Raw genomic sequence first — 19,768 nt, forward strand, 5'->3', positions numbered from 1 at the left:
GTACCTTCAAAGGAGCTTGAGTCTGTAGAGCTATTTATGCCCCAGGGCATTTTTGTAAAGGGAGCAATCAGCAGGCACTGAAAGGAGCTTAAAAGCTGGGAGTGGTCAGGGAAAGAGATGGAGAGAGCCCAGGCCATATCACTGCCATCCCAGGTAACAGTGGACACACCCAAACTGCCCATCCCTGCAGAGCAACGTCAGGGATCTAACATTTCAGAGAAGTGGAGGGTGGGGGTGTCACGAAAACATGCCAGCCAGTCACCAAACAAACAAGCAAATAACAAGCCTGGGGGTGCGGGGAGGGGGTTACCAGTACTCAGAATTGCTACAATATATTATCTAAAACGTTCCATTTCTAACAAAAATTTATGAGACAAGACAAGAAGCAGGAAAGCATGGCTTTTACCCTTGAAAATGCTTACTCCATTGGTAATGATGAAGGCCCCTGGTGGCCTCGGTGGGGACAGTTTCAGCGACACGAGTAGGTAAAGAAACCAGATAACAGAGAGGAACGGAGGCAGCATGGACTTCCTCTACCAAGAACTCCGATGAAAAGAAAACAGAGTAGCTAAGAGGGGGGCCAGCTCAACAGAGGTTGCCGCTGGACTTGGTTTTCCTTGTTAGGATGAGCTATCTGGGGCATGTTCACAGGCTGGGGTTAGGATCTGGTGGAAGGGGAGGGAAAGGCCCCCAAGCAAGGCCCGAAGAGGCAGGAGGTAAGAGGACATGACAGAGAGGCTGGCTTTCCTCAGAGGAGAGCCTGGAGCGATGCGGGTAAATACGCGTGGACAAGCTGGGAGACCATTCTCACATTTCTGGGTCCGTCACATTTCTGCACACGTCATGGGCAGAGGCACTAACTGTCCTTTCGTTCCAGGCTATGTTTTTAGAATGTTGGTAATGCAGACAGTCTTGGGAGATGAAGACAGTGTCCTCCTCTGGAGCAGAGTGAAGATTTTCTTACTGTCCAGTATAGTAAGATAAGGGCAGGGTTGTTGGCAGCCCACTATAAAAAGTTCGGGTTCCCTTTGTCCAGGGCTCCTCAGTTGTGTAGCGGACCCACTGTGCAGCCATTCCTGGGCCCCTCTGCCTCACCCTCAAGGTCATGCAACCCAGCTCCCTGCTATGCCAATAAAGTCTTTTGTCTCTGACCCAGGAGTCTTGTGTCTTCTGTCAGCATCTGTGCAACTGTTGGGCAGCGTGGCCCCTGGAGCTACACACAAGGAAAAGTCTAGTGTGGAGAGCCCAGCTGAAGGTGAATGCGTAGTGGTCCTGCTCTCTGGAATGAGACACTTGCCAGCTAGTCTCAGCCAGGCCACACGCAGGACAGTGCACCACACACATAGATCAGAGCAGGAACCCAGGTCCGAGTTCTGCTGGGCAGAAACCCAAGAGAATCTGGGTTACCATGAAAGAGAAGCTCCAATTAGGACCCAGGGGGGCATGCCTGGGTAGCAAAGAAAGCTTTAGGGACAGGGCTGATATGCTGGGACACAGTGGAGGGGTGGAGAGGCTGGAGGGCCTGTGAGGCTGCAGAGCAGGGGTGAGAACTCCAGGTGGGTGGATAGGAGGCTTTGGTCTGAGCAGAACTGCCATTTAGACACTAGAGGTGAACCAGATTTGGGGGGTGGGGAGTCAACCAACACACAGGCGGAGAGCACTCTCCCCACTTGAAGCTGGAGTCCAGGCAGGTGGAGGCTGGGCTGCGGTGGGGGCATTGTTTGTAAGAAAAGTTGAAGAAATTAATAGCAAGTCCCCTTTCCTTCATGAAGTAGTTGGGGCATTTTCTGAGAGCGAGGGGTAGGCGTGGGCTTTGGGGGCTCAGAGAGAGGAGGTGATGTTTTACTAGCCCCAGGAAATGGGAGAAGGCGCTGATCAGGGATAAATAACATCTACGGGGATTCGGACTGACAGCTGTAAAGACTTAAGTATGGAAAACAGGAAAACGTCAGTTCTAAGCAGGGCTCATCAGCAGGGCAGCAAGGGGAGGCATTTTTTTAAATGATGAGAACTGAGAGACTAAAGGCCCCATTCCTGGCCCCAGGCACGGCCGCAGGAAGCTTTGCAGGAGGCCTTGCGATTGGACAGGCAGACCTGCCCCCCCACAGGTGAGAGCAGGAAGCAGGTGGAAGGGGGACCAGGTCCCTCTGGGTCCCTGCGGTTCCCGACAGTCGGGGCGCTGGCGTATTTCACAGGTGTTTGAGGGCTAAGGCGGGGAACACTGCGCGCTGGAGAGGGGCCGTCTCACCTACGTGCCGCGCACTACCGGGGGGGCTCCCCACTCTGCCGGGAGACAGCGGAGCCCCGCCAGACCGCTCAGGCGCTCCCTTTGCTGCCGGGACCCGCAGGCTGGCCTCGGTTCGCCAAGGGAATGCCCTGCGTTCAGCACAGTCACCAAGCGAGTGGGCGAACCGCCTCGGCTCCCCGGCGCGCCGCATCCCCAGGCCCCCCACTGCTGGGGCTCCGCGGGGCGCCCGCCCGCTCAGCCGTCCGGGTGAACCGGCTCCCTCCTCGCACCCGAATTCTGGAAGGGCCCGAGGTGCCACAGCGACCACCCCTGAGCGTCCTCTCGAGACGTGGGGCCCCGGCCTCGGGCAGTCGGGAGCCACGGGTGGGGCCCGGGCCTGGAGCACGCGCACGGCCTCCGGGGCAGGTGCGGCGTTCACCGCGCCCGCAGCCCCCACGCCCTCCCCGGACGGTTCGGTTCGGGGAAAGCGCCCGGCGCAGCCCCAGGCTCAGGGCGTCCGGGCCGGACACGGGCGGGAGCGCAACCGGGTGCGTCCTGTCCAAGTGCCTCGGGGAGCGCGCAGCTCCGGGCGGGGCGACACTCCCACCTCCGCGGCCCTCCGATTGTGGGGCTTCCGGCGGCCGGGCCGCGGCGGGGAGGTGCCGGAGACGCGAGGGCAGGGCAGGGCCGGGCTGGGCAGGGCGGCCTCCTCTGGGAGGCCCGCCCCGCTCCCCGGCCCGTCCCATCGGCAGACCCGGAGCCGCCGGCGGGGCCGCATGGGGCTCCTGCGCGGCCCCCTCTTCTGGCGGCTGCTCCTGCTGGCGGCCGCCAGCTCGGGGATCCTCTTGACCCTGCTCTCCTCGGCGGGGAAGCCGCGCCCGGGGCCCCAGTCCGGAGCCAGGTAGGGGCTGCCGCGCGGCGCCAAACGCGGAGGGCGCAGGGGACCGGCCGCCAGGGCGCGCGGCGCAGGGGCCCCGGGCCGCCCCTTGGGGGTGACTCCCCGCGGGGGCTCCGGCTGCGGCCCTTTGCGCCCAGAGCCTCCGCTCGGGCGCTAAACGCACGCAGCCGGGGGACCCTACAGCCCCCGCCCGGGTCCGAGAGGAGCCTCGCTCGCCCCAGGCGCACGGGACCTGCGGACCAAGTCCCTCCGCCCTGATTGGAAACACTCTCTCTAGTCCAGATTTGGCCGGGCCATCCGAGTCCGATCAAAACAATCCTGTTTTTGTTGCTAACTCTCCCTCGGTAGCGTTACCCTTTTCGGACTCTACTTTTGGGGCAGGGACCCGAGTCTTCCGGTTCCAACGCTGGGGGCTCCCCGGCGCGGCGGCGGGGCGCCGACGCGGCGCCGTTCCCGCTGGCTCCGTCTCTGCCCCCCCGCGCGGCTTCCTCTCGCCTGGCGCTCGGTTCGCTGTTTGTTTGATAAGCGCCATCTGGGCCCCACCCGACGGAGAGGCGACTGCCTGGGGACCGGCGCCGAGCTTGGGCTCCCTTCGGGGTTGGCTCTCCGCGCCCCTCCCGAGCTCTGCGCCCTCCCGCTCGCCCGGGGCGCCTTCCTTAGGTGTGTGCCCCACGAGGGGAAACCCGAGAGCCCGCCTTGGGTAGGTGATGGTTGCATTTCCAAGAGGCCTCACGAGGGTCTAGCTTTGCTTCTGGTCAGAGCCGCCCCCCCCCCCCCGAGCCTGGATCTGGGAGGCCGCGGGGTGGCCCACAGCCCCCGGGGGGGCCTCTGGAACCTGTCCCTTCCTCATAAACTCCGCTCCAGGTATAGTGGCCCTGGATGGAAAGCAAAGTCAGTGTCTGCTCTCAGGGGAACAAGTTCAGGGGGCACCCAACTTTGCAAAACAAGTAAGCTTGCAAATGACTGAGCGGGGCCCCTTTAGAAGGAAGGGTGCTCTAACCAGCGGGGGAGGTGGTGGGATCTCCTGGCCTGAACCCGCTTAAGGAAGAGGGCTGGAAAGGGTGGAGGGTATTGAGAAAGGGGATCCTCGTGAATTGTATGTAACGATGTTTTAAACACAGGTAAACGTCCTTTTGAGAGTATCCAATATGACTTTAAGTAGGAGGTTTGTTGAACATCCAGTATAGCGCAACAAAGCTTTTTTAAAAAAGATCTTTCTTTTCTTTTTTTTTAAAAAAAATCTAGTACAACTCAAGAACCTGTCCATTTTCTTGGTGTTTCCCTGACTTTCTGTGCTGTAGCTAAATCGCAGGGGGCAGGCCGGGACTTGGCCTGCTGGGGGTGGCAGGGGGGGAGGTGGGATGGCATTCTGGGAGGGGAGGGCTGGCTGTGGGACCTCCCCAACTGCGGGCTGGAAATGGGCCTGCCTGGCTGCGGTGGAGAGGTCAGGGGACAAGGGCTCTGCGGCCAGGTCTCCCGTCCAAGATGGGAGTCTCTCAGTGTCGGTTTTTACTCACAGAAGAATCTGGATCCGTGGTTCTCAGGCATGAGGATTTCTAGACTTGTAAAACAAACAACAAAAGCTGGCCCTGGCCTGTGTGGCTCAGTTGGTTGAGCATAGGTCCCGTGCACCAAAAGGTCGCCGGTCCGATTCCCAGTCAGGGCACATGCCCAGGTTACGGGTTTCAGACTGGAGGCAACCCACTGATGTTTCTCTCTCTATCTCTCACTCAAATCAATTTAAAAAACAGATACTAAAAAGGGACTTAAAAAAAAAGTTTTCTTTACGAAGGAGGGGTAAGGATAGATATAGGGACCAGTTACCATCCATTGTCGACACTATTTTGTAAAAGAAAGGACATTTTAGAGCCAAGAATTCCTAAGAATTTGATCTGAGTCGAGTAAATTTCGTTTTATGAAACATGCACTGCATTTGCCTTCCTAATTTCTCCTGGCCTGGGGAAGCTTCCCAGAGGGGCTCAGGGGGGCTGGCCCTTCCTTCGCTCTTTCCCTCACTGCTGCCCGACTCCCCAGACAGGTGTCTGGAAGCCCTGGGAGTCCTGAGAGCAGCAGGGGACTGGGAGGAGTCCCTGACGACTGAGGGTGCCCTAGAGAGGAGCAGGCCTCCCTGAGACTAGGGGAGTTCAGGGCAGCAAAACTGAATTGGGGGGAGTTCCCATCACCTCCCCGGAGACTCTCTTCCTCCTGCCTCCATCCTGCCCTGCTCAGCAGGTTCTCTGTCAGGCTCTCAAGTCAGGCTGCAGGTTAGAACCACCTGGAAGGGGCCCAGACCAATCAGATCAGAATCTCAGGGATGGCGCCTGGGCCTGGGCCTGGGCGGTTTTTCAAAAGCTCCCTGCGGTTTCTAGGCTGAGTGATATGTCCCAGTTCCTCCTCAGAGGGGGTCCTGCTGTGCTCAGGGACAGGAACTACAGGGCGGTGTGGGTGGACAAGTGACCAGCTCTTTCTGCCCCGCCCGGTCCCCCTTACCCCCCAGGGTCCTACAGAAACCTGAACGGGAGGCAGCTCACGGGCTTCCCTGTGACTCAGCACCGAGAAGCAAATAACAAGAGGCCTTTGTTTTACCTGCACACTGCCCATCCCTGAGCTCCCCACCGGTTCCCTTGTGGCTGTGGGGAGACGGCAGGAGTCTGGGAGAAGACTGACACCCTTTCCAATGGGCAAGGGCCCCTCTTCCTTCCTTCTTTTCAGGTTGCCCTTTGCCCTGACATAGGGGCTACCTGGGAGGAGGGGGTGGGGCAGTAATATTAGCCCCTTACCTCCCTGCAGAAGGGACACTGTCACAGAGGCTGTCACAAAGAAGTCCTTTCACCTTCCTTAGGTAGCCACAGCTAACATTTCGTTAGAGGACACTTGTTGTGTGAGATAGCACAGATCCTGTTTGAACCTTGCAACAATGGTGTGATACGTGATCATGGTTATCCCTGCTGTCCAAATGCACACTCAGCTTCTGAGTTTAGTAACTTCCTGGGGTCATGGGCTACAAAGCCAGGGCGTCAGCTTCAGACCCATGCCCTTTACCTGGACCCTGAGGGCAGGAGCCAGGGTGATCCAGCCACAGTGAAGGGGGCCCAAGTCACCCTGGGGCTGGGGCACAATGCCTGCTCTGAGGCCTTGGCAGGGAAACCCCTTGTATGGTCACAGTTCCAGGGCGCAGGCGAGCTTTCCTATTTCCATCTTTTAACCACTGTGCCTATAAACTCCACTTTTCTGCCACTTGCCAAGGGGGTTCTTGATTTCTGGGTTTATACAGCTTGTCAGAACATAATTATGTGACAGTCTTTTGTGTCTAAAGAGAGAGGGATGGGCAAGAATCAGAGCCTAGAAATAGGATCAAAGGAACGGACGCCTTTGACCCTGCCAGACTTTGTCAGGCCCTGGAGCTAACGGAGTCAGACAGAAGGGTCTGAGGGCGGTCAGACCCCTGCTTGACCTGTGCCTTCCCCCCCAGGAACATCACGGCATCTCACACATTCTCTGGGCCCAAGGCTGCGGATTCCGGGACAAGAAAGGTACTGTGGTCGACTACTCTGTACTTCTGAGCATCCTCACGTTAGGGGGTGGAGGGGAAAGGAAAAAGCAAACAAAGGGGGGCATTCTCACGAGACTGCTGTGCAGGAGCTCTTTGGACCCCTAACCCTCAGAAGGAAGCAAACCGCTAAGCAGCCAGCCATCGGGGCTCCTCAGACCTGGCCACCAGGGTTCTCTGCACCCCAGTAGAGGAGCATGGATCAGTATGTTCCCTGGGGTACAGCCAGTTGAACGTTTCTTGGAAGTCCTGCGATTTATCTTTAAAAGGCTTGTGAATCTGACATTCAACTCCCCAAAATGTCTTCTTACTACAAAAGTCACATTTAAACCGCTTGCCATAGAGTAGACACCAAACCCTGGGAAGATGATCCGTGTTTGCCCTGAGGATTTGAGAACCTTCCAGGTCCTGCTCCATAGCTAAGAGTCGGTGGTGACCGTGGGCCGAGGTGCCACCTCCAGCACGTTCCCTGTGTCTCAGACATAAGCCTCATGGCCACCCTATTGGGTAGCTTTGACAGTTGAGCATAATGAGGCGCCTTGCTCAGGGTCACTCAGGGAGAAGAGGTGGCATTGGGGTCTGACCCCAGCGCCTGGCTCTGAACCACTGAGCAGCAGAGCCAGGAGGACAAGTGTCCTCGAGCGTCTCAGGAGTGCTTGGCCAGGACATCTTCACATTCCTCAAGTCCTTCCCGCCTGAGCTACTGGATGCTAAATGACATAAATTCCTACCTGGTTTAAAAAAAGGACTTGAGGTAGCTTTTAGGTACATATAACAAGGCAAAAACATAAAATGGAATAAAATAAACAAGTGAAGGAAAATAAGATGTCAGATAAGTGCACGAAAAATGTTCCCCAAGACATAAGACAGGCCATACATATATCTGGCTCTGAGCTTCTTGGTGGCCACAGTGAAGAAAGAAACTGTGCCACCAGGCCCATGAGATAAATGCCAGCCAGAAGGCCAAGTGAAGCACCACCTTTCCTGACGCAAAGACCTGGAGATTTTTCTCCTGGAGCCTCGTCAAGAAGTCCCTGGAAAGCATGATAAACTAAATAGTAGTGAAACTTACTACGGGTATGTTCTGCTAGAACGCCTGCTATAAAAACAGGAATTTGCAAGGTTCCAGCAATTTTCAAAGTTCCAACATCAGTCTCAACAAGACAGGTATCTTAGCAAACAGTTTGAGCATCGCACACACTTTGTGTTTGCTGCTGAGTGACCTGTCAGCGAGAATGCTGGCTGAAGTGCCAAGAACCGGCCCAGGCGAAGGGAGCCCCCTAGGGATACAGAAACCGGTGCACGCCCACTTTCCCAGCGAGCTGCCACCCTCCCGACACCCGCTTCCACAGGGCGCGGCCCGGGCCAGGAGCACTTCTGTGCAGAACCACCGGATGTGTAAAGAACGGTGCTCCCGTCTTCCTCGGGCTCCCCTTGCTGCGTCACTGACCAAGTTTCTGAGCGCCGTCCCACTAACCCCGTTTTCCCAAAAGCCCTGGGGCTTGGATGGCAGTTCTGCACAGTGGGGTGATTTTTAGGAACTTCTATGTCACATGATAGAAAAAAAGCACACGCAGCTCTCCCCTGCCTTGTACTTTCATAAAACCAGCACCTTAAAAAAGACGCCTCTTGAGTGGTGAGCGCAGCCCCACCTGCCCAACACAGGGCCTGGGCCCAGGCCCAGATGGCGTGGGATTCTGGGGGAGGAGGGGTTGCAGGCGGGTGGGGCGGGGTCCGTTCAGTACTCACCTTCCTTCAAGGCCCCTGCCTGCAGAGGCATTGCAAGGTTTCCTAGGGCTGTTGAACAAATGACCAAAACTAGGTGGCTTAAAACAAGAGGCATTTATCTCGCACAGTTCTGGAGGCCAGAAGTCTGAAATCAAGGCGTGGGCAGGACCCTCCCTGGCCGCTTCCACCTTCTGGGGCCTCCAGGCATCCCTTGGCTTGTAGCTGCACCACTCAATCTCTGCCTATCATCACGTGGCCTCCTTATAAAGACACTGAATGTAGGGCCCACCTGAATGCAGGATGACCTCATTTTAACAGCTTACATCTGCAAAGGCCCTATTTCCAAGTAAGGTCGAATTCCGAGGTTCTGGGCAGACGGGAACTTTGGGAAGACACTATTCAACCCAGTCTAGGCAGCGACTGGAAGACAGACACTCACGCTCCCCCTGGCCGCCCTTCCTCTCGAGCCCCACAGTGAAGACTGCCAGAGCTTCCCTGGATAAATCACAGGACTCGGATCCAGGCCAGTCATTCCAAAGCCCAGGCTGGACCACCTCCTGCAAAGGGCAGGCAGGTCATACCCATGGGGGGGAGATGCCCCAGAGTTTCTCCAGGGGTGAGGTGCAAGAGCAGGAGGCCAGAGCCATCAGGCCACAGAGATGTGGTGTCCAGGAGGAGAGCTGGGCAGGGCAAATCCAGAAAGCTCTCTGATCAAGTCTGGAGGAGGGAAGGCAGCTCTTCCCTACCAGCTCTCCAGTGGGGTCTTCAAGCTCCTGGGAAGACTCCCACCCATCCCCACCCCACCCCCTCCCCCCGAGCTCAGCCCTCTTCTTCTTCTCACCCACAGCGTGGGCCCTGCAGACACCCCCTTGCTCAGACCATTCAGCGGCACCCTCACTTCCGGGCTCTGTTCAACTTCTCCAAGCCAGTGCTGCTGTCTGGGGGCCTCTTCTCCCAGGAGCTCTGGGACAGCCTGAGCCAGCGCAAAGCCCCCTATGGCTGGCAGGGGCTCTCCCGCCAAGGTAACCGCAATCGCTGCTGCCCCTCGCTCAGTCGTCTGGCCTTGGCTGGTCCCTTCCTCTTGCTTTTGGCCCTGATGCAAGCCAGACCCCCCTGCCCTCAGTGCGGTGACGTGGGACCCCCCATGTTCCTTCCTCTCAGGAGGGCCTCAGGGCTCTACCCCCAAGCTGTGAGACCCCTGCATTATTTTCCTGCCCCCACAAGCACCACTGCGTCAGCAAGAGGGTCCTGCCTGCCCTCTTCCCCCCACCAGCAGCTCTCACAACCCTGGGGCCTCCCTGGCATAAAAAACTGAGGAGCCAGTGTCCAAGGTGGCCAAGGACAGGGGCTGGGGGCCGCAGGCAGCTTGCTGACCTTTGCTGCAGTGGGAAACCGTCCAAACCCCTCCCGGTCAACTTTGCCCCCACCCTTGCAGGGCTCGGATTATTTCCTTCTGGAATAGTCTCCAGAAGGCCAGTTATTTGAGTTCTTGAGGCACTGCAGGCACAGCCAAACCCTGTCCCTCACTGCCCCCTTTTCCCTTCTCATGACCCCACTGACATTACTTTCTTTTTTAAAAAAAAAAAGTCTTTATTGATTTCAGAGAGGAAGGGAGAGGGAGAGAGAAACATCAATGATGAGAGAGTCATTGATCGGCTGCCTCCTGCATGCCCCCTACTGGGGATGGAGCCTGCAACCCACATGTGCCCTGACTGGGAATCGAACCGCGATCTCCTGGATCATAGATTGATGCTCAACCGCTGAGCCACAACAGTTTGGCCCCACTGACATTTCATTTCCCTCCCACCCTCTGTGCCTCTTGGGAGGGGCTGGGGTCCCTGATGACAGCCCTCTGCATAAAATCCCACCTGTCTCCCACCCACAGACATTGTCTCCACCCTGAGCCTTCTGAACAGCTCCGAGAACGCCCAGCTGCTCAGCTCCCGGGAGCTGCCCAGGGACTGTGTCCGGTGTGCCGTGGTGGGTAATGGAGGCATTCTGAACGGTTCCCGTCAGGGCCTGAACATCGACGCCCATGACTATGTGTTCAGGTATTCGGAGCAGGGGCAGGGAGGAGTGGGAGGCCAGCTGGTCCCAGCTAGCCTGGTGGGAGCATCTTCCATGGCGTTGGCTGCGGCAACAGCCAGCAGCGGTCCCTGGCAGCTCTGCAGTTAACAGGCAGACAGGCATGGGCATAGGCATGTACAAACAGGCATGCCACAGGGACCTGGGAGGAAGGAACCATCAGGGCCAGATGTGCCCATTTCACAGGGCTCCCCCTGAGGCCTGGAGGAGTGGGGATGGGAATGGCAAGTAGGTGCTGGTGCTGCTGTGAGCAAAGGGAATGGTCCATAGAGGCATGGGGACAGGCCTGGTGGAGCCCTGGGGATGAAAGTTCCACACACAGCATGGTGGAACTGCCAGGAGGCTCATGGACCTCTGTTCGGACCAGACTCAATGGTGCTGTGACCAGAGGCTTCGAGGCAGACGTGGGTACCAAGACCTCCTTCTATGGCTTCACCGTGAACACGATGAAGAACTCGCTCATTGCCTACAATACACAGGGCTTCACCTCTGTGCCACAAGGACAGGTGAGGCCTCAGATGACGCCACTGTTCCTGGAGCCCTCTCCATGGGGGAGCCACAAGGTTGGGGAGCCCTGGTCTAGTGGATACACAACTATGCAGGGATCCTGGGTGCAGGGATGGAGCTCCTGAGGAGGAAGGTCTGGGCAGGGATGCCCCACTGTTCCAGGCAGCACCACACAACTTCGGACTGGAGTGTAAACGGCTAATATTTAGTGAGGGCATATGGGGTGCCAGGCAATCTCTGTGTCAGCCCCCCTGTACTGGTGAGGAGGCTAAGGCTCCGTGCCTTCAGTGCCTGGCAAAGCCGCAGCAGGGCTGGGGTTCAAACCCAGACTCCCACCCCAGAGCTACGCAGGGGAACAGCATTTACTGGCTGTGTCCTCTGTTCCCAGCACTGGCCCACACAGCAGCCCATCTCCAGGTGGCAACTGTCCTAGGCCACCACCCAGCTAGAATCTTCAAAAGCTCAGCCCCCCTGGCTGCATACCTGGGGTTGTTTCCAGTCTCCTATGCTGCCCTCAAGAATAGTGTGTGTGCCTCCTGAATTCTCCCAGCAGCCTGTGCAGGAAGCTGAGATTCATGAGACCAAGGGATATGCCCAGTCATGGCTGGGTTGGGAGCATCTGCAACCTCCAGCTTCCTTCAACCACACTCAGTTTCTATAACAACACACTTCCCCTCAAGAAGGTCTGGGTGCCCTGTGCAGGGTTAGGGAGATCCCAGGATAAGGGGTTCCGTGATGCTCAATAGGGCTGGGCTGGGTTTCTAGAAGTTTCCTCCTTTGAAAAGGAAACTAAGGGGTGTCCTAGCAACAGTGTCTACGCACTGAAGCCTCCCAGTAGAACCTCTTGGCTCATGATAGAACACAATGGGGCAGCTTCATTTCTGGTGTGGCCAACACCTGTATGAGTTATCAATGCTGCGTAACAAAATACCCCCAAACTTTCTCACTTTAAACAACACACATTTATGATCTTACAGTTTCAGTGGGTCAGGAATTCAGAAGCAGCTTAGCAGAGTGGTTTTTGGCTCAGGGTCACTCAGGTGGCTGCAGTCATCACAAGGCCCTTGTCCCATGGACCCCTCTATGGGCTACTAGGGTCTCCTCATGACATGGTAGCTGACTTCACGCAGAGTTAGTGACCCCAGGGAGCAAGGAGGCGAAGTGCCTTCTATGGCCTGGTCTCCAGAGTCAGGCATCAATCACTTCAGCTGTTTTCCCATTCATTAGAAAAACTAGATTCTTAGTCATACCTCTGGCCCGTACTCAAGCAGATGGCACGTTAAGCTCCACCTCTGGAGCGGAGAGCACCAAAGAACTTGTGAGCGTGGACTGGAGCCACCACAGTACTCGAGAACGTACAGGCACATAAGTGAAATTCGCCCATCAGGACAGTGGCAGGACTGGGTGGAAGGCTGTCCCTTCCCAGCAGGAGCTAGACGTGGGCTCTTTCTCACCCGGGTTCAGTGTGTCTGTTGCCCCAACAGGACCTGCGTTACATCTTCATTCCCTCGGACCTCCGCGACTATGTGATGCTGAGATCGGCCATTCTGGGGGTGCCTGTCTACAAGGGCAAGGACGCAGGGGACAGGTGAGCAGCCAAGCAGCGGCAGGGCGTGGTGATGCTGTGGCTATTGCCTCTTGCTCCCAAGACCCACTGTTGGGTAGGGAAGGTTGGCGAGAGCAGCAAGCAAATCCCCGAGCACTCAAGAGCTTTGGGGAATGATGCTCCTTTCCTCCGGGAAGGCCCAGGGACCCTCCTGGGCAGGTTGGCTGGAGGCTCCAGGGTCTGCTTTTCTGAACAGAGCAGGCAGGCTTGGCTTCTCAGCTTCAGACTGCTGTCCCCAAAACCAACCCCCGCACCTGGCAGCAGCACTCTCGGGGCCTGTCCACAGCTGGGTCTGCTCACCTGTTGAGTACATGCAGTCTGGAAAGTAAGAGTATAGGGCCAGGCTCCACACCACTCCTCCTGGCGGGCACCTCCCAAGACTGTGCCCATGAAACGGGAGAGTGGGCCATGTGGACAAGTGTCCTGTGCAGTGGGAACAAAGGGCACTCTGTCTGGTCTCCCACCTTCCTGGGCAGCAGGCCTTGTCTCAGCCCTTGAAGCACGTCCTGGCCCTCAGCCGAACCCTCTCCCAGGGCTGCAGAGACAGTGTTTCCCCCCGACTCAGGTCCTTAGAGATCTACGCCACACCTGGGCACACACTGACCAGCCCTCCTGTCTCAGTTTCAATGCCGCCAGCCAGCCCTTAGAAGCTGTTTCTAAGGGGGTCATTGGGGATTAACCCCTCCAAAGCCAGGCCAGCACCCACAGGCAGGCCCTGTGCCCCGCCCTGTGATTACCCAACAATTGCTCACAATGCTGCAGCTGGTCATGAGGGTGGATTCTGTGACATGGGCGGGGACTGGGCTCCTGGGGAGGCTGCCTCAGAGACATCGGGTGCACCCAGGCCTCCCCAATACCAATGAGCTCCCCCTCCCATACCCCTAATCTGTCCCCTACCCAGTCCCCTTCCCAGTCCCGGACCAACCACAACAGCAGCCCTGCCAACCAGCAGCCCAATTCCAGCTCAGGCGGCTCTGCCCGTTCCCCAACCCCATCCCCCACCCGGGGAGGATCTTCCTCCCGCCCCTCCTCTCACCCTCCCACCCCCAATATCTCGCAGCCCTCCTCCCGGACATCCTCCCTGAACCCCAGCCCTCACGCACCTCGAGCTGCTGCTCCAAACTCCACTCCACCCACCTCCAAATCTCCCTCCCAATCTGGCCTGAAATCTGTCTCTCGAAACTCTTCCCAGACTCCCCCTGCGCCCCTCACCAAGTACCCCTCCTACAGCCCTATCCCCTCGGCCTCCTACGTTGGGTCCATGCCGAGCATCCCCTACCACATCGACCCCTACGTGCCCCGCTTCATGAAGGAACCCTTCTTCCAGCCCCCCACGTCCCCGCTGCCCCTGTGCTCGCCCCCCAAGCCCGAGCGCCCCTCCTCCCCCAAGTACCCCACGCCGCCCGAGTCCCTCTACTTCCCTCTGCTGCCCCCGCCGCCGCACCTCCCGAGCGTCAGCTGCACCTACCGGACGCCGCCCGGCCTGTTCATGCCGCCCTCCTCCCTGTCCTACACGCCGCCCGCCCAGGTGCTGCTGAGCACGCGGCCGCCGGTCGCGCCCTCGGTGCTGCCCGCCACCTTCTACACGCCCTTCTCGCGCTACTACGCGCAGCCCCGCTTCTACTACCGCACGCGGCCGCGCCGCCCCAGCTTCGCCCTCCCCTCCGCGCAGTACGAGGGCCTCGGCCGCTCTGTCCGCTTCTTCTCCAAATAGGCCGCAGACCTATTTTGGACCCGAAGCCTCTGCCAGCCGATTCAAGCTGCTCCACCCGGACTTCATCAGCTACCTGACGGCGAGGTAGGCGGCGGGGCGGGTGGGCACGGGCCGGGACAGCCCCCCGCGCTGCAGGCCGCCCTCCCCGGGCGCCTTTACTACTCCTACTACGATACCCGATGGAGGGGGCGTCGGGGCCGCAGGAAATGCACAGGAAGCTCGGGAGAGCTCAGGTTTATTTACTGGGGCTGTTCAGGCAGGCGCAGGCTGGCCGGGGTACCACGAGGTGTGGGACCCTGATGGGCTGGAGGCAGGGCTGTCATCTTCAGGCCCAAGGTGAGCCCAGGGAGCAGCCCCAGCTCAGTCCCCGCTGTAACCTCCTCCCGGTGGTTCCCACTGGTCCCCGGAGACATTTTGGTTGTCACTAGGCAAGTGCGAGTACCAGTAGTAGGCAGACGGCAGGGCTGCTGCCGAACCTCCTGTAGCGCACAGGGAGTCCCTGCAACCGGGTTACCTGACCGGCACGGCTGGCATGGCTCCGATTGAGCATCGACCTTTGCACTAGGTCAGATTCCTGGGCAGGGCACAGCAGGAGGGTGCACGAGGCAGCCAATCAGTGACTCCCGCCATTGATGTTTGTGTCTCTCCCTCTTCCTTTCTCTCTCTGAAATCAATAAAAACATATTTAAAAATTAAAAAAAGTTACCTGGCCCTTTAAAATGCCAACAGTGTAGCGGTGAAGTGAGAAACCCTGCTGCAGCCAAGGCTAGCACCCCCAAGAGCAGGTGAGGGTGTAGGTGGGTCTGGGCAGATGGGAGCCCAGCACTCACAGCTGGGAAACAGGACAACACCGGCTGAGGCCAGGTTTGGCTGCAGCAGCTCAGAAGTGAGTCCAGGGCTGAGGTCAGGGCCCGTGGCCACCACCATGGCCTCACTTCTGGACTCCGAGAGGGCCTGCACACACGTGCCACCTCACCAGGGACTCCAGTCACAGGGCCTGTGCGCCCTGTCCCTCATGTGGTTCCTATTTGGCCAAAAGTCTGAGAATAGAGAGAAACTTAGGTCTCAGACTAAATGCAGGCCCTATCCCTCAGCGTTGTGGTTACTTGTAACCCAGGGGTGAGGGCAGGAAGCTGCAGAAGTCAGGATGGACTCCAGCTTCTAAAGAGAAAGCAGGATCTTACCTGTGGTTCTCCTGGATGCCTGCTCCTTCCTCACCCCACCCCCTTCTTCACCCCACCCCTCTACTTCCCCTTCCTCACCCCACCCCCCTTCTTCACCCCACCAATTTACTTCCCCTTCCTCACTCCACCCCAACCCCCCTTCCTCACACCACCCATCTACTTCCCCTTCCTCACCCCACCCCTCTACCTCCCCTTCCTTACTCCACCCCCACCCCCTTCCTCACCCCACCCCTCTACCTCCCCTTCCTCACTCCATCCCCTTACCTAAGGTGTTAGTTCAAGTGGAGATTGTTGTATTTAGGGGCTCATTTGGTTTTCCCCCAAATAGGGATTTGATGGGGGTAGAGGAGCCAGAAATGTCCCGACCTTTTGAACTGGTCCTTGTAATGGCACAACCAAGCTGGTGTGGGAGACCTAATGTCTAGGTTTCAATGTTTTTTTTGCTTCCAGGTTTTTGAAATCAAAGCTGATTAACACAAATTTTAAAGACCTATATATGCCTAGTACTGGGGCCCTCATGCTGCTGACAGCTTTACACACCTGTGACCAGGTAAGAGGACCCACAACAGAGTACAGGTGTGAATGGAACCTGATTTGATCCATGAGATCCCTACACAAGGCCTGTCACCACCACCCCCCACCTGCAGGAGGGACCTGGTCTAGGGAAGGAGTGGGAGGGAGAACCACACCCAATACCCAGGGTCCTTTGCAGGACAGCCCCCGGGTCAGACGGGTTAGCCTTCCACACAATCTGGTCACTAAGTTTCTGATGGGAAGTTGCCCACAGGAGCCCCAGGGAAAGGCTGAGAAGCACTTTTCAAAGCAAGGCAGTGGCCCGAGGAGGCCAGCCACTCCACAACGCTGGTCCTCCACCTCGTCCCTGTTGTAAAGCAGAAGCCTCCTTTGCAGCCACTGGTAGAATGGGAAACTGGTAGCAATGACATTTATGATCGTGGCTTTATCACAGACTTGGGTTCAAAACTCAGCCTGGCCACTCACTAGCTTTTAACTTTGACTGGGGACACGCTTGGTGACCTGAGCCTGTTCCTCCGTTTGTAAAACGGGGTGATACCTATGTAAGACAGCTGTAAGGCTGGGTGAGCTGCAACTGTTGTTCATCTTCACCCAGGCATGAGGAAGGGGGGGCTGTGCCTTTCTGACTTCATGTCACTTTAGACAAGTCTGCACACAGCAGTAGCTCAGCAAATGCTCACTGTGACAATCTTTGTCCAGGTTAGTGCCTATGGATTCATCACAAGTAACTACTGGGAATTTTCTGATCACTACTTCGACCGAATAAAGAAGCCACTGCTGTTCTATGCAAACCACGATCTGACCCTGGAAGCCGCCCTGTGGCAGGACCTGCACACAGCTGGCATCCTACAGCTGTACCAGCGCCAGCTGAACTCCGGGCCCGCTATTCTCACCAAGCTGTGGGCCTAGAACCATTCCAAGGGGCCAAAGCCGCCACTTTTATCTTTTCAACGAGAGGGACTCCAACTCCCCTAGACCCACTCCTTCCCTGCAAATGACACCAAGGTGGATTTGTGACTGTCACCAAAGCCTGTTCATTGTGAAACACCCCATCTTGTCCTTGGCTCCTCCAAGAAAACTCCCCTCTGGGTCTGAGATGGACACTCCAACCCAAGTCAACGGGAAAATGGACTGCTCACTAGACTTGATAACACTCCAAAGATGTGATCCTCACCCTCACTAGTAAGGGGCAGGCGTATCAGAGCCGAGCCTCGAAGCCAGCAGGCGGTACAGTACTGAGCGACTTTAGAAGTCGGCGGAGTACTCAACCAAGATCAAACATTACAGCAGCCACACGTTCCCAGCCAGAACACTCCCACTAGCAAGCACAGCCCCACAAGAACACCAAGGCAGTTCAACACAAGGACACGCCTTACCCTTTCTGAGAACACAACTGACGTACATCTGCCCCATGATGAAGAGGGAGCACAAAGGCAGAATGTAATCTGAAACCAGACAACTGCATAAATGATGGACGACCATTTTCTGTGTGTTGGGGAAGTAGTACACTGTGCTGGGGTGTGGCGTGGAGATCAGAGAATTCAAGAACCAGGGGATGGTTCTGGTATTTGAGGGGGGCTAAGGGCACAGAGGGCTGCCTGCCTCTGAGGGGGTTCCCATGACAGATGTATTGCCACCTTGTCACCAAAGGGATGACATCAGGCAATGAGCCCTCTTTATTAGGTATTGAACATTACTGCTCCAACAGTTTAAACTTAGTTGACAGGCAGTTTCATTTTAGACAGTATATAGGCTTCTGTTGGAAGCCAAGGTATCACCACAAAGCCCTTAAGGCAGCCCCAGGATTTCACACCCGAGGACTAGTAGCTTTCCAGACAGCCAGATGTCTACACTGCCCAGGGCAGGGGGCAGGGAAAGGAGGGGACTGGTCTCCCCCGGGCTGGCTGGCAAGAGCCTCCCCAGGGCAGCATCAATCACCACTGCTCAATCCACTGGGGCCAAGGACCTGGCCTCGGGTTCTGGAAGGCTGAGCCTGTCACCATGTGAGAGAGGGACTGTCACTAGGATCAAAATGCTGCTACTTTAGAATCATGCCTATAACTATCAGAACCTGTCAATCCATTAGATTTGAGAAGTGCTAGTTATATTTGTTGGTGGCAACCCATTAAAAGGGTATAAAATCAATTTAGTAGGAAACTTAAAAAAAAAACACAAACACACCCAAAACACCTGATTGCATCCAGTGTACTGTTAACCCCAATTATTATCCTGTGAAACGTTCATTTATGTAAGGACATACTGAATCACAGAATAAAACACCGTTCTTACGTGGGTCTCAATCTGAAATCCACAATGCTAGTCATTTCAAAATATTTTTATTTGTGCTTCAAAATTTAAGCCCAAGACACACTGACTTGAGAATTCCACTCTGAGAAATGTTTTTCTAGGCTGAGCACCTGTTTCCCACAGAAGAGCATAGGCATGTGAATTACCTCCCATTTACCATCACTGCAGTCCTGCCGCCAATACACAGGTAATATACCCAGATCACCTGAGCTATGGCGTTCTGAATGTTCTTAGTTACATCCCGATTTCACTAACTGCCTGAGACTTTCTAGGATAATCGCATTGTCATGCGATTTGGCTACTTTTGAAGATGAAGTCTGCAGAGCTCTGAAATGATTCTCCTTTGGGGGGAACACTATACGCATTAGCAATTAGCAACAGAGGCTGTGCTGATCCGCTGGCACAACTGAGAAATCACCTGTAAAACCAAAGGAGAATCATTTGACCTAACAGTCAACAAAGTAACTCACACTGAAGGCTAAATTTAAAGAATTAGCTAATTTAGAGAAAAGCCAACCAGAGACCCTCATTCGAACCCAGCACGCCTATGCACATGTAGAGGGCACAATGGGTCTGATCAGATCGTTCATGTGGCTGGTGAGGCTCCCAGATTACCTGGCAGCTTGTTTTCAGGAGATAGCAAAGGGAGGGGAGGGCAGTGTTCGGAAGTGACCAGCAAAGACCAACCATGATGCACTAGGGACATTTGTATTCAACCCACTCTGTCAGTAAAGCCTTATAGATTCCCCCACTTGCTAACACGTTTCAGTTTGTTGGGCTGTAAGCCACTGGGGCCAGTTTTCAGGCTCACAGAATCTCACCCCAAATACAGCTTCCTTGGTGACCAAACATGTGACTATGAATATAAAGAGCCCATACACACATCCCGACTTCAATCTGTGCCCACTTCAAGCCTGGTATTTAAATGGGAACAAAGCCAGATATCCGCTCTGTCCAGAGCCACTTGGCTCCCTTCTTGCCCACATGCCAGGCAACCCAGCCCTCTGCTGTCCAAGGAGCGACCCCATGCCACTGGGAGATCTGAGCCAACCTTAGGAGAGCCCCCTGGTGTTAACAAAGCACCTAGAAACCAAACAGCTCTGCTAGGGCTGTGGGTGCCCTCATTCCTGAAGGTCAGGATCTGGTGCAAAGGCAGGAAGCCAGGCAGCCCTAAGAATTCTCACTGCCACAGCTGGCAGGCACTTTATACTCCCGTCTGTTTCAAAGAGCACATTCATTTCCTTGAAATATGTGATAAGCACTTTGTCATTCCACAATAAGAGCCTAAATCAAATCTGGACTACTTGCCCATTTCTGCCACCTCTTATAGCTGGTACCCTCAGAGACATAAATCAAGGAGCCTAAAGCATGACAGGGCAGCCGCACCACTGGTCGTCAGGTTGCAGAGGGATGATGCACTAGCCTTGG

General features: G+C 56.2%; 1 protein-coding gene and 1 long non-coding RNA gene across 7 annotated transcripts in view; one reads left to right on the plus strand and one right to left on the minus strand.

Moving 5' to 3' along the window:
• The window catches only part of LOC308568520, a 90,718-nt gene that overhangs the window by 69,114 nt on the left and 1,836 nt on the right, over positions 1 to 19,768 (minus strand). Inside the window, exon 4 of one of the 4 annotated variants that reach the window (XR_014000497.1) lies at positions 14,906 to 14,979. The exons of the other annotated variants lie outside the window; for them this stretch is intronic. This is a non-coding gene — a long non-coding RNA (uncharacterized lncRNA). Of the gene's footprint in view, positions 1 to 14,905; positions 14,980 to 19,768 lie in introns of those variants that run through there. 4 annotated transcript variants of the gene reach the window in all.
• Positions 2,908 to 18,360, plus strand: ST6GALNAC2 (ST6 N-acetylgalactosaminide alpha-2,6-sialyltransferase 2). Of its 3 annotated transcripts, none has more exons than XM_081161518.1 (9): positions 2,908 to 3,128; positions 6,598 to 6,658; positions 9,251 to 9,425; positions 10,289 to 10,454; positions 10,856 to 10,994; positions 12,480 to 12,583; positions 14,316 to 14,399; positions 15,950 to 16,049; positions 16,733 to 18,360. In XM_081161518.1, exons 1-9 carry the CDS (start codon positions 3,004 to 3,006, stop codon positions 16,940 to 16,942), a joined length of 1,164 nt encoding a protein of 387 aa, XP_081017644.1. In that variant the 5' UTR covers positions 2,908 to 3,003; the 3' UTR covers positions 16,943 to 18,360. The 3 variants fall into 3 exon arrangements, with proteins under 3 accessions (XP_081017644.1, XP_081017643.1, XP_081017645.1); XM_081161517.1 differs by having other exon boundaries at positions 2,980 to 3,128; positions 14,274 to 14,399; positions 16,733 to 18,354; XM_081161519.1 differs by lacking the exons at positions 14,316 to 14,399; positions 15,950 to 16,049; positions 16,733 to 18,360 and adding an exon at positions 13,503 to 13,765 and having other exon boundaries at positions 2,980 to 3,128.

This window comes from Miniopterus schreibersii (assembly GCF_964146895.1).
Source record: "Miniopterus schreibersii genome assembly, chromosome: 16".
Lineage (NCBI taxonomy): Eukaryota > Metazoa > Chordata > Mammalia > Chiroptera > Miniopteridae > Miniopterus > Miniopterus schreibersii.